The sequence below is a fragment of the Chroicocephalus ridibundus genome, chromosome 6 (assembly GCF_963924245.1).
Source record: "Chroicocephalus ridibundus chromosome 6, bChrRid1.1, whole genome shotgun sequence".
NCBI classification, from domain to species: Eukaryota; Metazoa; Chordata; class Aves; order Charadriiformes; family Laridae; genus Chroicocephalus; species Chroicocephalus ridibundus.
Genome location: NC_086289.1, coordinates 55333872 through 55350002, shown reverse-complemented (window position 1 = coordinate 55350002; position 16131 = coordinate 55333872). Strand labels below are relative to the sequence as shown.

General features: G+C 52.3%; 1 protein-coding gene across 1 annotated transcript; it reads left to right on the top strand.

Moving 5' to 3' along the window:
- The first annotated feature begins 12538 nt into the window (after nucleotides 1–12538).
- Nucleotides 12539–14610, top strand: LOC134517912 (transcription cofactor HES-6-like). The gene is made up of 4 exons (XM_063339926.1): nucleotides 12539–12758; nucleotides 13222–13317; nucleotides 13457–13535; nucleotides 14165–14610. Exons 1-4 carry the CDS (start codon nucleotides 12708–12710, stop codon nucleotides 14608–14610), a joined length of 672 nt encoding a protein of 223 aa, XP_063195996.1. The 5' UTR covers nucleotides 12539–12707.
- Nucleotides 14611–16131: the final 1521 nt, after the last annotated feature.

Here is a 16131-nt window from a genome sequence, read left to right as displayed (position 1 = left end):
TATATCTTTATCTAGAGAGAGCAGAGACATAAGAGAACGTTATATATAGATATACTCTTCCTCATATCTTTATCTAGAGGCAGCATAGATATAAGAGAAAGTTATATATATATATTTTTTATATATGTATATACTCCTCCTTTTCTATCTTTAGCTGAAGACAGCATAGATATAAGAGAAAATTTTATATATATATATTTATATATCCTTGCTTATATCCCCCAAATGTATACTTGCTCTTACATCAAGACATAGGAGACGAAGCGGCTCTGGACCCAGAGCGGGCAGGGGGACGCGCTGCCTGTGCAGGGTGACAGAGGGGAATGGTTCTCCCTGCTAGCCTGGGCCCAGGGCACGCGGCCGGCGAAACGCTGGGCATTTGTATATCCCGCTTGTCAGCTGGGAATAATTGTTTCCAAAGCCAACGTGGAAAGGGTGTGTACGTCTGAGTTCAAATTGTTAACCACTAATTATGCTAAAAACATTCAAGTTTAAACAGATAATACTCAGGGTACTGACTAGTGAGAGGAAAGAATTAAAGGCAGGCGCCGGTATACAGGGATTCAACACCAGCTCCTGGAAAATAGATACTACTGCTTCACAAATGACCATTGGAAAAAAATAATTCATGCAAGTTCAGTGTAATTATCATCCCTGTGTAGTATACCGCAAGGAAATCCCCGAGCAGAGAGAGTGTGATTTTCCTAAGCTCTTAGAAGCAGGAATTCAATTCAACATGTGAGAGAGCTCTTAGTACACTAGCAATTCGGTAAATCACAGCCATGACTGAGACATCCATCGTGAATTAATTAATTCTTGCAAATTAGGAAGTGAATAAACAGGATCAAAAAATCCCAGTTGCTTCACTGGAAAAAAAAAAGGCAGTTGGAAAGGCAAGTCCTGGGGCACTGTGCTCAGGAGGGACGGCCAGCTGAATGGGGGGATCCCAGGGCTTTTTGCTGCTGGTTTGGGCTCCCAGTGAGCTCTGCAACCCGCGTGCAGCTCCCCTAACCACCATCCCACACCAGCGAATGGTGGGGAAAAATAATACGCCACCCTGAGAAACTAATCCTCCTTTGAGCAGCTCTGTTTTGCCCACCCCTTCTCTTCCCTTGCCCGTACCCCACGCAGGGCCGCGGTGCCCCGTGGGGGATGCTGGCCCCTGCATGGCAGCGGCGGATCTCCCAGGCCGGCATCCCTCCCCTGTCCTGGATCCCAAGAGCCGATGGAGGCTGCCGAGAGCACCACGGGCTCCTGAGGCTCAGCCAAAATCCAGGTGGGGCCCAGACATCCCTGCGACAGCATCCCGCCCGCAGGATGTCACTCACGGTGGGCTGGTTTCCTCCAGAGATCGGCGATTCAAATGTGATTTCAAAGTAGGTCCCCAGCAACCCCGGGGGACTCTGTCCCACCTCACTGCCGGGGATTCGAGGCTTATTTCTTAAATCCGTCTGTTGCACCCTCCTCTTCCTCACCACTTTGCACAGGGGAAGTAACTCATCACCTAGTTTATCTCTTTTCCAGGGCTGCAACGAAGTAGATAGAAACACCCTTTCCCTTTGAAGGATGTTTCCTCATCTCTCCCACTACACTACCCTCGGGGCAGGTCCTGGTGCCCCTCGTCATGTCTCGCACGGCATCCCCCCAGGTTTTGCAGCCCGCCACGTGCTTTTGGAAGTCACCACCCAAACGGGCACAATCCCATGCAAGGCAAATGTCCCTCCTACGAAAAAGCCCCACGCCGCCTTTTCCTGGCAATGGCGCAACACGTGAGAGCTCCCCGGCCGAACCCCAATTTGCACAAAGAGCCCAAATCATCCTAGGAAAGGGGGTCAGGGAGCAGAGAGGCAGAAATAACTGCCCGGACCTCGGGCATCTCACCACCTGGCCATGGGGTGGGATGGAGGTGTTCCTGCCAGCTCAATCAGCACGACACAGACCATCTGAAAAAATAATCTGGGTCTTCTTGTCAGCTGCCTTTACAAACACACAAAGAGGAAAGAACATAACACCATCCAGCTTATGTTTAAATTGGGCGTGAATTGGTGCGATTCAGAGCCTGGAGCCCGTGTTCCTGGTCCCTGAGAAAGTGTTTCAGGGATAAAGCTTTAGGGAGGAAATATTAGGACTAGTAACTTCTAAATTAAGCCGAATATCTTCTACTTAAAGTTTGTAAGAATGAGAACCCCGAGTCTTTCCACGGACTTTGGACCGAGCTGAAGTGGCTGAATTTAATCACCCGGGTTTCACAAGTGCCCGTGACGGCTCCTGAAACTGCCTTTCACCCGTTACTGGCTGGGGATGTGCGTTGCAGGCTCTGGAAGCTTCCCTCAAAGAAACGTCTTTGTGAGCATTTTGTTACCTTTCAGTTCATTCAATTAATACGTAATGAACAAACTCTACCCCCCACCCCAATCCTATTTACAGTAGAAAGTACAAGTAAATGCAAATGTCATCCATACCAGCTTCAGGGTTGTTTTTCCTTTTTTCTCACAGGGATGCTATGATTTATCCTCAATTCAAGGTGCCATGTCAGATTTAAAACACATTTAAAAAATACTGTTGCAAATCAGAAGAACTAAGGGTAGCATGTAACAATTACCAGAAAAGAAAAACAATTGCCAGAAGAATCATAAGGAAAAAAAAATCTGTTGCAAATTCCTTTCCTAGACAGCAAGAAGAGCAGCGTGTCATTCTGCAGAACCACGTCCTTTTAATAAACTTTTTATTAGTGTGGAGCCATTGAAAGTTATCTGTAAAGCGCAGCATCCATTCCAGCCAGCTTCTACTAGTAAAGCTAAAACTAGATTTCCATCAGTATGGTAAACAACAAAGGAAATAACAGAAGTCACCCTGAAAAACAGAGCTGTAAAATAATGTACTTTCTGAGTTAAAAAAAAAAAGGCTAAGAACTGGTTATATATATTCAATATATATTATTTATGTTCAATAAAACTGGCAGCAAATACATCTACGAATCCCAAATCATGCAAGAAAGACATGAGGCTGTGAACACTGGTGAAAGGATTAAAAAAGGATATTCGATTTATTGGCAGGAGCCTTTAGTTTTCACCCTTGTAACACGTGCGCTGTGAGCAATGGCAGGAGCCAGCCCCGCTCCAGGAACCCACGCGTGTGCCCCCAGGCCAGCAGCCCACGCGGGTGCTCTCGGTGGGCGACGGTCACCCGACACGGGTGCATGGCCATCATCCCCGCCAGCCGGCCTCCCTCCACGTGTCCCCACAAGGGCCAGCTGCCACCTAACCCCCTCCCGAGGCGCTGGGAGAAGAGACGCTGAAGAAGAGCTTTCTCTACCGGCCTGCATTTACCCACTGATCTCTCCGAAAGGACTGCTTTTCTTCTCTTATTTCTCAGCACTTTTATTCTCCTGCTTTTACCAAATCAGTTCTAAACCAGAAAATTGTTGAAGGAGAAAGGTGTTCCCTGGTTATGTGGCAGGTTAAGGTTGAAAGCCGGGGAACTGGAAGCCAATTGCTCATCCTCCGGGGAGCTGCCTTCTTTCAGTGACTCTTCCTCAGGCTCAGCATTACCAAAACGACTGGTGGAGGGGTTTTTCCGATGCTTTCCCTGTTCTTTTACATTTTAAAGAAATTATGAACCAAGTTTACTAACCCAGTTCATACTTAAGTAGCGCCCCTTAAGCTTGGAAGCCCACAGCCCCTGGATAACGCTGCTAGGCACTTACTTGGCGCTTTACCCCTTCAAAGGACTTTGCAGAAATCAGACTACCGGCTCTTGCAGCAGAAAACTGCTGCAGCGAATGGCACGGGCTGGGTGCTGCTCTTCAGCCAGGTTCCGTCTCAGGGCTGACTTAACACAGGAGCCATTGCAACGCCGCTCGACACTTAAATCTGTGTTGAGCAACTCTAGCAAATACGTTCCCCGAGACTCTCCAAAGGTTTTCTGTGCCACTCCTCCTCCTCTTCCTCCTCCTCCCAACGGGAACCCTGGCTCATGTGGAGGGGGACACTCCAGAGCTCTGCCTGTCCCCCACCTTCAAAGTCAGGCGCTGGTTCAGGGAAGGGCTGAGCCCCCTCTCCCCAGCTCAGCTGGATTCACTGGGCACCCTCGAAAACAACATCATCTACTCAATTCTATGGCGAAATTTGTATCTTCTGAAAATCTCACGTGTTCAGGTGTACAAATGAGTCGCTGTCTGCACGTGTGTATACGTACAAACCAGGAACAGGGAAATGGGAGGAAACGTCACCTTTAAAGCACAACAAAACACCCATCTGATCACAGATATTCTTCTGGAAAACTCCTTGGGGAGCTCCCTCCTGTGTGTTGTGGCCTTTTTTGCTTTTTAAAAAAGAGCAAACCCAGGGCACAACTCCTGATGTTAAAAACAGACAAGAAAGAAAAAGAGGCTTGTGACAGTGGGGGTTTGTTGTTATTTTTTAAATGCCTCATTATGGAGAAGCTGAAACAAGTGCAATCTCTGCTTTTCCCCATCCCAGACTGGCTTGTGGAGCATCACCCACCTTCTTGTGGAGCATCACCCACCTTCTCGTGGCTCCTGACTGCTCCTCACCCCGCAGGGGCTGTGGGCATCCCTCCACCGAGTGGCTGCGACCCAAGAGCTAGCAGGACTTCCTACGCCCTCCAAAGGAATAAGAAATCCTCATCCCTGTAAAAAGGATGGTCTCCTGGATATATTTGGAAAGGGAAAAAAAATATGAATAAATTAAAGAGGAGAGAGACATGTTTAAAACCAGGCAGTATTTATAAAACAAAAAATCAGTATAAAACTTTTTGCTTTAATTGTTAAAGAATTTAGATACAACAATATGGATACAGAAAAATTAGCTTGGAGAGCAGGGTGTGATTTGATGTACAATCCCGGCCAGACTTGGCTCACGAAGAGCAGAGCCCCTGCGGCTCGTGCCCTCCCATCCTAAACCCCTGTGTTTTCTGCTGTCCCAGCAGCAGCCGGGCTGCGCCGACACCGAACCAGCAAGCGCAAAAAAAATGGAGCGAGTGTTTCCCCACTTCCTCGGGTGCTGCAACCCCAGCCCTGCAGCACCAGAAACCAGCAGCACGTGGGAAACACCGCTGAAAAGCCTGGTGCCCTCCCAGCCATCCTGCTGTCCCCGCAGCGGCAGCCGAAGTACCCACGGGCCAGGACAACATGCCACAGGAGGGCTGCCCGTCGCTCTCCCTGCACAGCATCAGCGACGACCGGCCTCCTTCGTGCTGACACGGGGTCAGGATGTGGTGGCAGCACACGTATACGCACCTACTATAAAAAGAAAGTTGCTGCTGGCACGTGGCCATGCCGTGACGAAAGCCACATTTACTCACAGTTGCAGAAGAGGTATTTGTCTCACAAAGGTGAAACACTGAAGATCTTCCAGTGGCCTCCAGAAATGAGAAGCTAAGAAGAAACAGGCTGTGCGGGATGTGCAGAGGCTGGGATATGGGATAGGCAGGGGCTGGGTACATGGGGTGTGCAGGGGATGGGATACGGGATGGGCAGGGGCTGGAATATGGGATGGGCAGGGAATGGGTATATGGGGTGTGCAGGGGATGGGATATGGGATGGGCAGGGGCTGGGATACGGGATGTGCAGGGGCTGGAATATGGGATGGGCAGGGGCTGGAATATGGGATGGGCAGGGACTGGGATATGGGATGTGCAAGGGATGGGTATATGGGGTGTGCAGGGGATGGGATGCAGGATGGGGCAGGGGGTGGGATACGGGTTGTGCAGGGGCTGGGTACATGGGGTGTGCAGGGGCTGCAATATGGGATGGGCAGGGGATGGGATACAGGTCCTGAGCCCTGGGTTCCGATGCCTGGGGAGCCAGGGACCCATGTTGCTGTGAAAGTAAAGCTTACTGAATAAACTAAACACTTGCTGCATTATAAATGAGGCTTGTTATCAGGGAACATCTGGTAACATTATACACACATGGAGTGTGAGAAAGCCCAGAGCTGCCCTCCTGAATGAAACAACTCCTGGAATGCCCCATGAGGAAAGTTCAAGAATGCCCCCAGAATGCTCCCTCGAAGCCCCCTACACTCTCCTCATCAAGCTCGGATCTCTCCGACCCCTCATACCACCACTTCGGCACAGGCAAGGGGCTAACCTTTATCAGCCTGTCACCACCCACATGACTTATCAGATTTTCTTCTTCCTATAAGGTGCTCTTGGCCGAGGAGCTGTGTTGCAAGCAGCAGCTTTCTGGCTGCGAGGCAGCAGATAAGCCTTCCTCCGGGGCCGGGAGCGCTACTAACCCGCCAGACAGGAGACGTCTTAAGCATCAGCTGATCCTTAACATGAAGGCTAGATGGGGGTGTGTGAAAGAAAAGCTGAGAATTACTCAGCTGGTGCCAGCCTTGTAATTATTTCCTATCCCAGGAGTCCACTCCCAAAGATGGTAGAGCCAGCTGGTACCGAGGAAGCTGAATGGGGTCTAGCGAGGTTTGGTGCACGCAGTAAAGGAGCCAGATGGAGAAACCTCAATAGAATTTCCAGAAGACACCCAATGCTGCTTCTGGAGCTGGACTTCCCCTACGGCAAAAATACGGCAGGTAGCACTGTCCAATGCCATATATGTCCTTTCTCTCTCCACCTGGAAATGTCTTTGGAGCACGTGAGCCTCCAGCTATGCTCCTAGCCCTGTCTACACCATGCTGAATTGCATAGGGCATTGCCTTGACAGGCCACCACTTGACCATAGACACCAAGACTCATCTCCCAGATCCCCTCTGCCTCTTCCCCGCTTGCCACACAACTCTCACCCAGCCACAAACCCCAGTGCCTCCCAGCTCTCCGCCAAAAACGGTTTCCTGGTACAGACAGCGTCACCCCAGCCCCAAGGATTTAACCGATACAGCCTTCCAATGCAAAGGGTGTCTGGAGCAGCTTTCCCATCACAGCCGCAAGCTGTTTGGTGCCTTCGGTTCCGCGTCCCATCGTGGATGGCGTCTGTTGCATCGCGGCTGTGCTCTCAGCCGGCTCTCCTTATAATAGCAAATGACTCCAAACGCTCTTCTCCACGCCCCAAGCATAGCTAAATCATCCTTTGCTTTACTGCCCCAGCTTATCTCCAGCGCTCTCCTGTCCTGGCCGGGCTGCAGGACATGCAGTCCTGCCGTGGCTCCCGCTGCACCAGCCTGAGATGGGACGTGGCGGGTACAACATCCCGAACCGAGGCCAGTCTGGAGACGTAGCCCTGGTCCCCCCGGGGCAATCCAACCATGAGTAATCTCCGAGCAGCTGCGGTCGAGGTGCCTGTGTGCCGGGATCCAGCCTGCCCGCCCAGGCACCGCCTGCACCCCCTGGACCCGGCGCAGCCAGTCACCGCGCTGGCACGTCCTGCTGCTCCGCGCATTCCTCTCCTGCTGTAACATTCTGGGAGAAAACCACCCCTGGGCGACACAGGGCTTCGGGACGGGCTGCTCGGGATTTACAGCTCTCGAGAAACCTCCAGATTTAAACCTTCTAAAGGAGAGCTTTACCCCTCATTTTTAAACCTCAACCTTGGACCCGAACTGACCTTCTGAAAAACCCAGACAAACCCCTCTTTCTTTATTCATAATGACTAAAGCCCCTGTAAAAACAGCCTCTCCTCGGTGAGTGTTTGCTTACGGCGGGGCGGGTGGGGAGCCCGTCCCTGAGGGAGGCAGCGTGGGTGCGGAGGCTGCACGTTGGGGCCGACCTGCTCCCCGTGCCCATGCCCCCGCCTTACCCTGCCCGCTCCCGCCGCTCCCCAGCCTGCACTTTGCTCCTGGCCACGCAAACCCCGCGGTACCGCCTGTGCGGAAAGCCAAGCTGCTATAATAAAAGCAGAGCCAGCAAACCCACACACAGCTTGGGAGTGCTGGATGGGGCAGGACACCCCGAGCATCCCTGCCTGCCGGCACCTCCTGCGGGCCAGGGACCCACGCTCCCACCCCCAGCCAGCAGAGGCACCTCAGAAGAGGGGCAAGCACTTAACTGGGGACAAATCCAGTCCTGATGCACCCTCAGCCCGGACAGGAGAGGGGACGGAATGGTCCTGCTGTGAACCGCACGTGCACCAGAGCAGGTGGCATCCCTCCTCCCAGTCTCCCATGGCAAATCCATCCCTGCAAAAGGCCCAGCTGTGTTAATGAGGCAGTTTCATTAACCAGCCAGGGGCCTGGGTTGGACCCAGAGGCCACCCCAGCGCTGCACAGCCCTCCTGGTGAGTCCTGCCAGGTTGTGAACTGGTGCCCACAGCATCACCCCAAGTCGCAAGAGGGACGAGCCTGGGCAGGTGCACGGGTCTCTGGGGACACGCAGCACCCTTCCTGCAGCATGGGGCTCCTCAGCCCCACCGAGGCTTCCAGCCGCCATCCAGGGAGGGCTCTGCTGATAGGAGAAACATGGGGGACACCCACAGCAAGGGTTTGGGGTGCTCGCACCAGTGCTCGACCTCCAAAGAGGCAACACAGTTCCATCTCACCAGGCTTTCTCCTCCAGCACAAGGCTGCCCTCGCCGGCAGGAGCAGCTCTGCCCTGCCCACAGCCTGGACAAAATGGACTGGGATAGAGATAAGGCAGAACAAAACTTGGGGGAATTAGACGAATAATCACAGAGTTCCTCAGCTTTAACGGCTACCCAGAATTAGTTACTTTCTTATGGGAATTTTCTTGGCTCTGCTCCCTTTTCTCTAGGCTTTTCACTTTGTTCCTATGAAGTGCCTAGACAGAAATATTACCAGCTTTCATGGCAAAAACTTATTTTAAATCTTTTTATTTCAACAGCCCGAGAGAAGGGGAAAGGGTGAACAAGAGGTTCGCAGAAAATATACTTTTTTCTCTCAAAATTTTTTCTCTCCATTAAAAAAAAAATCTTCTTTCCTCAAAACCAGTTTCGCAAAGATCTTTCAACTGGCCCTAATCAATAGGGTTGGGTGGGGTTGTTTGGGTTTTTTTATCATTACCTTGGCAGAATCTTTTCTTTAAAAGCTTAATTAAAGACATCCCTGCTGTCCCCTGGTTGCTCCTCTCCTGCTGCCTTGGCCGGTGAGGGGCTCGCGGGTGCCCTGGCCAGGGGTGTGGGACAGCCCAGCCCAGCCCAGCCTGGCCGGTACCTGCCCTCCACCTCCTCTGCTGCCGCCATGGGGCAGCCAGCTCCTGCACAGCTGGGGCTGCCGGCCAGCTGAGACCATTTACACCTCCAGAAGGACGGTCCCTGGCCAAAGCGCCACGATGGATGCCCCAGAGGGAGCAGGCGGGGGGCAAGGAGGGGACACCCCTGCTCACAGCCGTGGGGACGCGGGGAAATTCCCCGGTCCCGTGGCCCCCAGCTGCCCTGAACCCCTCCCCGGCGGGGCCGGGGGCCACTGACCATTTCTCTGCTGGTTATTAGATTGTTCACGGCTCTCAGGTTTGTTTGAATAAGCCCTTTTGTTCGCTGGTGCTTTCCCACGTCCCTTCGTTCGCCAGGCAGTCGCGTGTCCCGAGTCAAAGAGGAGCCCTGGCTGCCAGTCCCCAAAGAAAGTTTTCTTCGGAGCAAGACATCTGCGTCGGAGGGAACCTGCCAACATCTGCCACACTTTCCCCCTTTTCAAGAGCCTTTCTTTCCCTCTTAAAAAGTGCAGGAACAGATGTTAAAAGTTGTTTTCTTTCTCCAGGGTGTGAAGTGTAGACAAATAGCAAAAAAGAGAACTCCAAGCAGCGCTAACCCCTTTCTCTTTCCCTTTTTTTTTTTTTTTGGAAAGCCCAGTGAAAAAGGGAGGCTTTGTTTATGAAGGAGAATCCCCTTTTCAATGAAACCTGGCAGTGGGCAATGCAAAAGGAAAGCGGGAATTTGCAGAAAGCTCCCTTTAATGCTCATTTGCATTGGCCTGTTGGGTCCCGACAATCCCCAGCACAGATGTCAGCCTTCCCCCAAAGCCAGGGCAGCTCTCCCGCCCACCCCCCCGCCGCCTCCAAAATAAAGGCCTTTGCCCTGACTGAGAGGTGTAAAATAACTGTTTACAGCAAAAGCTGCTCTTCTTTTTCACGGCCGTGCTGTCTTACAAATGAACCTTGAAATGAGCTCGCCCAGAGCAGACGCCAGTGCGCAAGCCAAGGCTCTCGCCCCCCGAGCCCGGGGGCTCAGCTGCCCTGGGTGGGTTGGGCACGATGGACCCTGGCTGGGAACTGGGGGCCACCATGCTGTTCTTGGCCCCCCATCACACCTGGCCGTCCACTGCCTCCCCACCAGCCCCCCCTGCCTGCTTGCTCCATGGAAGCCGCTTTGCTGGGGGAGCCTGTGCATGACCCTCTTGCTGAGCATCCCCCTCGCCAGGGAGCTTGGCAGCGCCTCACAGAGCAAGAAAAGCCGGAGGGAGGGTAAGGCAGAAGCAGCAAGTCCAGGCCAAGGAAGAAAAGGAGGGTGAGGGAGGAGGTGCCACCACCACAGAGACCAGAGAGACCTTTCCTGCTGGAGCTGGGGCCGGCCAGCCCCTGGGCCACCAACATGGGGGACACACACAGCACCCTGCAGCCGTGCCCGGCTGGGGAGGGATGCCAACGGGCACAGGAGGTGTTTTTCAGATCTTTTAGGCAGTTCTGCATTTGCTGACACCTCTGCCATGCTGGGTTGGGCCAGGAGAAGTCTCAGGCTTCCCCCTGCTGCCCTGCCTGCCTTGGGAAGGTGCCTCTTCCTGCGCAAGGTGCTGGTGGAGTGGTGTTTGCAGGGGAACGGTGGACTTCTCTTCCCCACCCACCGCCCAAGCCAAACCCGGCTAGAAGCTGTGTGCCCAGGTGATGGGCAGACGTTTCCAGCACCAGCAAAGTGCCCAGAGCCGGGGGTGCGCCCACTCTGTGCCCCCCTACCCTGTGCGGGGCAGAGCCCTGCCCCAGCCCCCCACTGCCTCCTGCGCCCCAAGCTGATGGAGTCAGTGGCAATACGGATGCCTCAGCTACGCCTTCCTCAAATACCAGCAACACTCTACTTCCCCGGCTGGGCTGGAAAAAGCTTGAAAAACCAAAGGAGTCTTCGCTTGTGCGCAGCCAGGGCTGGCCAGCACGAGGGGCTCCTGCATGGAGCAGTGGGACCTCCTTTCGCTGCCTGGGCAGGGAACACACCTGAGCCGGGGAGCCCATCCCTGCTCCCTTTTCCTGGCACAAAGGACACGTTATTAACCTTCCCCTCCCAAACCCTCCTCTCCCAGTGCAACAACCACACCAGCCCGAATCAGGCCCTGGCCAAGTAGGGCGCTTATAAAACCAGGTAACTGCACCCCAAAACCACCTCCGCCTGCAAGATGCCACGTCTGTGGACACCACTTCACAGCGAGCCCCGGCAACGGGGCGTACAGACATGCTGCAAGTATGTTTGCATTTACACGCAGGCAAACACCCACCCACGCGTCGTTGAAGCAAGGGACGCAATGTCCTCGCTTTTATCTCCGGGGTACATCCCCACCCACGGCCGGGGAGGGGGGGAGAGGGCTCCGCAGCCGCGGTGCTGGGAAATCCCACTGACAGAGATCGGGCCGGCTCGCGGTGCTTCTGAACCGCTGCAGCCGCTTCCTCTCCACTTCAATAAGGTGACACATTCGACACCAACCCAAAGGGCTTCACCTGGGGCGCTCAACAGGCCACTGCCAAATCCTGCTCATTAGCAAAGCGACCGTCAGAAAGCAAAAGCACGGTCATGAAAAACGCCCTCGTGCTCTCCCCCTCCAGACCCCCCCAGACCAGGCAGAAGTGAGGAAGCATAAAAGTGCATTCTCATCCTGTGCCAAGTCTCCTCCAAAGGCCCGGCTCCTCCTGCACCAGCATTTCAGAGGAGCCAACACAAAAACACCCTTCCCCCCGAAGCCACCCAAGCCTCCCTGCAGCACGGGGCAGGGGGGAAATCAAAGGAGTAAAAACCTATAGGACTAACTCACCTCTAGGTTCGTTTGCATCTGCAACAGCCTCTAAGTTTAATATTAAATTCTACATATCAGCCAAAAACTAGAAGAGTTGCATATTTCCTACATCCATTTGTGTGCAACAGAGCATTTGCGTTCCCAAGAGGTAAATAAAGTTCCCGTGTTTTCCCTAGAGGATTTCTGCAATGGAAACAATGCTCCTACGGGCGTCTGCTGTCAACAGTTTTTAATCGATGATCATTACCTTGTAATAATAATTCCTGGGAGCAGGAACTCCTCGCTCAAGTACACTATTATTAAATTAAGAGGCTGCTTCAAAGATGCAAAATGGCCGGGGCTTGGGTTTAGCAGGTAAAAAGAGGAGACAGAGGGGAAAAAAAGATGGGTAGAAGGCACTTTCCCAGGTGTAACTCAACCGCTTCCCGGCTATTGTTTCCCTCCCTGGGAATCTGTGCAAATTGAGCAAGGAGCCATGCAAGCTGCTCAGAGCGGGCCCATTTTCCTTCCCTTCTTCCCTAACAAAAGATCCCTGCAAAGCCCGGCGTCAGAGGCTGGACATCTGTCGCCGTTTGGGGGGGCCGGCGTGGTCATTGAAAAGAAGCAGTGACCTGTCAGCTTTGATTGATGGCCACAAACCTCCGGGCTCGACCCCTCGTGTGGGAAAAGAAGTCCCGCCAAGGAAAGTCCCCTTTCACATGCTAATTCTGGGTTATAAATACAGCAGAGGAGCAGCCGAGCAGCAAAGAGCCCGTGGGGGAACAACGGGAGCGACCCACTGCCCGAGTGCCTCCTTCCCTTCCCGACCCATCCTCCCGGCGCGTGGGGCGGGCGGCCTGGATTACAATGACGGCCACAGCCACCCACAAGCTGGCCAGCACCAAGGAGGAGAGAAAGGTAGGTCCCCTCCGACGGCAGCCCCACGCGTGGCACCTGAACCCCGAGTGCCAGGGCTACGGGCGCTGGCTGATGCTGGGATAAAGAAAGGGGACAATTTTTTTTCTATATATATAGAGGTGCTTTCTCTGAATTTTAGCCGTGTGGGTGGTTTTTCTGCTTCTTTTCTCCGCCTTAGAAAGGCTTCTCTGTGTTTCGTTGGGGTAAGCTCTGCTTAAAATAGAGTGGAAGTGAGAGAACTGGGAGCTGGTACCATCTAAGGGACATCAGGCCATGACCAGAGCTGGAGACAGAGCACTCTCCAGCCGTGCCTTGTCCCTGCCGAGCGTCCCCTCACCCTGCCCCGGCTTCCCGCAGGGGATGGGGCGCTCTGCCCTCGCTGAACTGCAGCAGGGAGAGGAAGGAAAAAAAAAAAAAAAAAATCAGCTGCAATTTTTCCTCCTCTTTTTCTTTTCTCTGCCAGTTAAGGAAACCCCTCATTGAGCGGAAGCGAAGGGAAAGGATTAATAACTGCTTGGACCAGCTGAAGGAGACCGTTGTGGGTGCGTTTCACCTGGATGTAAGTGCTCATTTTTATGCTGCTTTTTGTCCTTTTGCTGGTGGGGGATTGGGTTTTTTTTGAGGGGTGTGTCTCTCTCTTTTGGGAAAAAGGTACAAACCCTTCATTGCCTCTAACCGCTGCCCTCTTTCCTTATCAGCAGTCTAAACTGGAAAAAGCAGACATCCTCGAAATGACGGTGAAGCACCTCCAGAACATCCAGAGCAACAAGCTGATGGGTGAGTGCCCGGTCGGGGCAGGATGCTGACAGCGGGGCAGGATGCTGACAGCAGGTTTAATCCACTGGCAGCTTGGCAAAAGCATCTTTCAAACCTGCTGAGGCCCGGGCTGCTGGGGTTTGGCTTTCTCCACTAGATGGGGAGATGGAGCTGGGCACTGCTCAACCCACAGAAGGACTTTTCTTTTCCTTCCGGAGCCGCTTTCTGATTTTTGGTCTAGTTTTGCCCTTGGCAGTGGGCAGCAGGACACAGGGGCTGCCTGCCTGGGTGGCTCATGTCCTGCACCACCTTCCCCCTGTGCCCTGCAGGCGACTCATAGAATCATAGAATCATCTAGGTTGGAAGGGTCCTTTAAGATCGTGGAATCCAACCATCAACCTGACACTGCCAAAGCCACCACTAAACCACGTCCCTAAGCACCATGTCTACCCATTTTTTAAATACCTCCAGGGATGGGGATTCCACCACTCCCCTGGTTGGATTCACCTTATAGTAAACTCCAGTCAGCCCATAGTCAGCCCAGTCAACGAGCCCCCCGGGAGACCATGCCTGGTGAATGCTTTTCAGCAGGAACGTGCCGGGTGGCTTTTACTCGCTCACCAACTCCCCTCGTCTCCTCTCCAACACAGCCGACTCCAAAGTGGGTCTGGAAGCCCAGCAGAGGTACAGCACCGGGTACATCCAGTGCATGCACGAGGTGCACAACCTCCTCCTCACCTGCGAGTGGATGGACAAGACCCTCGGGGCGCGCCTGCTAAACCACCTGCTGAAATCCTTACCCAGGTCTGGAGAAGACACATGCAAAGCGGCATTGAGGTCTTCAAGCCCATCTCAGCAGCCTCTCTTGACCCCCAAGAGCCCCCTGAGCCCGAAGGGGAGCACTCGGGGCACACACCCCTCACAGGAGCGCTTCTACCCAGCGGAGAACAAGCAGGCTTTGAAAAATTCCTTCCAGCTGCCGTCGCTGGCAGTTTTCAGCCAGGTCGATGCTGCGCCTCCCAGACAGGTCCTGCAGCCAAATTTTTCCCATAACAACCCTACAATGGGGTCATTAGATATGTGGAGACCGTGGTAAAGTGTATTTTAAAATGTTTATCCTAACCTTAGACACTCTTACGTATGTATCTTATAGATATGTTTCTTTAAAACACTTGTGGAGCAAGTCTGTTCCTGTAGGTGTACTAAAGACCAGGGTACTTCAAGCCGAAGTAAACCTATGTGTAGCCTGCATTGTAGAAGGCTGCTATTATTTTTTATTTATTTAATACATCTAAATTATTGTATAGACACCTCTCATGCTCTTTAGTGTATATTAATTATGTAGCTTTCTTGTCTTACATTCTTAAAATAATTAACTTCCTATTAATAAAAATGCAAGGCAACAAGCAGTGACTCTCTCTGGCATCAAGCTTACCTCCCAGATCTCACGTATGCCACTGAGATCACTTCGTTGGAAAAATGGCCGATCCCTTCTGCTTTTTATTTTTATCATTATCCCTGTGCAGCTGTCGGAGATTCCAGTTCAGATTCTTGTAAAAATGCTGCAGTGGTTAGAAAAAAAAAAAGAGAGAAAGGGAGAGACTTGGTGGCTGTGCTGTTCCCAGCCGCCAGGACATCCTGACGCGGCTGTTAAACTAGTGACCTACGTGTATATATGTATCTTACATATAGTTAAATTTAGGGATTATTTTTTTTGTTTGTAACTAAAAGTTCTAAATAAACATTTGGAAGGTAACGACTGATATTTCTCCCAGCCTCGTCCTGTCTGCTCTGAATAAACAATAACTGGGGATCTGCTTTTGTTTTCTTCTTTCACAAATGTTTTTTCCTAAACGCAGTTGAAAGAGATGGTTTGGGTTTTGCCCCTGATGCTTTGTAGAAAAAGCAGTGTGCACCACGCACACAGACAGGATCCCCCGGATCGCAGTAACACTTAAAAAGTTATGAAAGAAATCAGGAGTTGGGTTTATCAGCCTGGATCAATGCTTTGGCTTTTACTTATAAAGGAATCGCAGAGAGAATCTAAAGGGCAGAAGGTGAAATTCCCTGCAAATTGGACCAGGGAGACTGGGACAAATCTGCTCGGCTTGTTGACAACATTTGGTCCCAGTTTTTCATCTCAAAGGCAGTTAAAAGTTCTTCACAGTTCAAATAAAAGAGCAAGGAGCTCTTAAACAAACACCGCGCATACTAATTAATGGACCCCCAGTTCAGAGGGGCTCATTATGCAGCGAGATCTATTTGATGATGTGCCGAAGGAGTGAAAACCATCACCCTCTGAGTTTAGCATCTTTTTCTGTGAAGCTCTCCCTTTCATCCAGCCCTCTTGAAAAGTCATTAGGAGCGGGGGCATACAGGTGGCAGGAGAAACAACTGGCCTACACATGGCTGCCCGGAGGCAAGGCAGGTTTCTTCGGCCGTGGGGTCAGAAGGCAGGTAACGACACGGAATTGTACAGATCTTACCACAACCTCCGCTTCCATCCTCTGCCTGAAAATTAGGACGTCCCCCTTTACTGATGGGAACCTCTGGAGTGACCACCAGTCCAGAAGATACATCCAAATCATCCTACCACAAAAATCCAGATGAGGATGGG

Coding starts and splice junctions, on each gene's coding strand:
- LOC134517912 (XM_063339926.1), top strand. CDS start 12,708: ATGACGGCCACAGCCACCCACAAGCTGGCCAGCACCAAGGAGGAGAGA. Junction 12,759..13,221: donor GCACCAAGGAGGAGAGAAAG/GTAGGTCCCCTC, acceptor TTTCTCTGCCAG/TTAAGGAAACCCCTCATTGA. Junction 13,318..13,456: donor TGGGTGCGTTTCACCTGGAT/GTAAGTGCTCAT, acceptor TTTCCTTATCAG/CAGTCTAAACTGGAAAAAGC.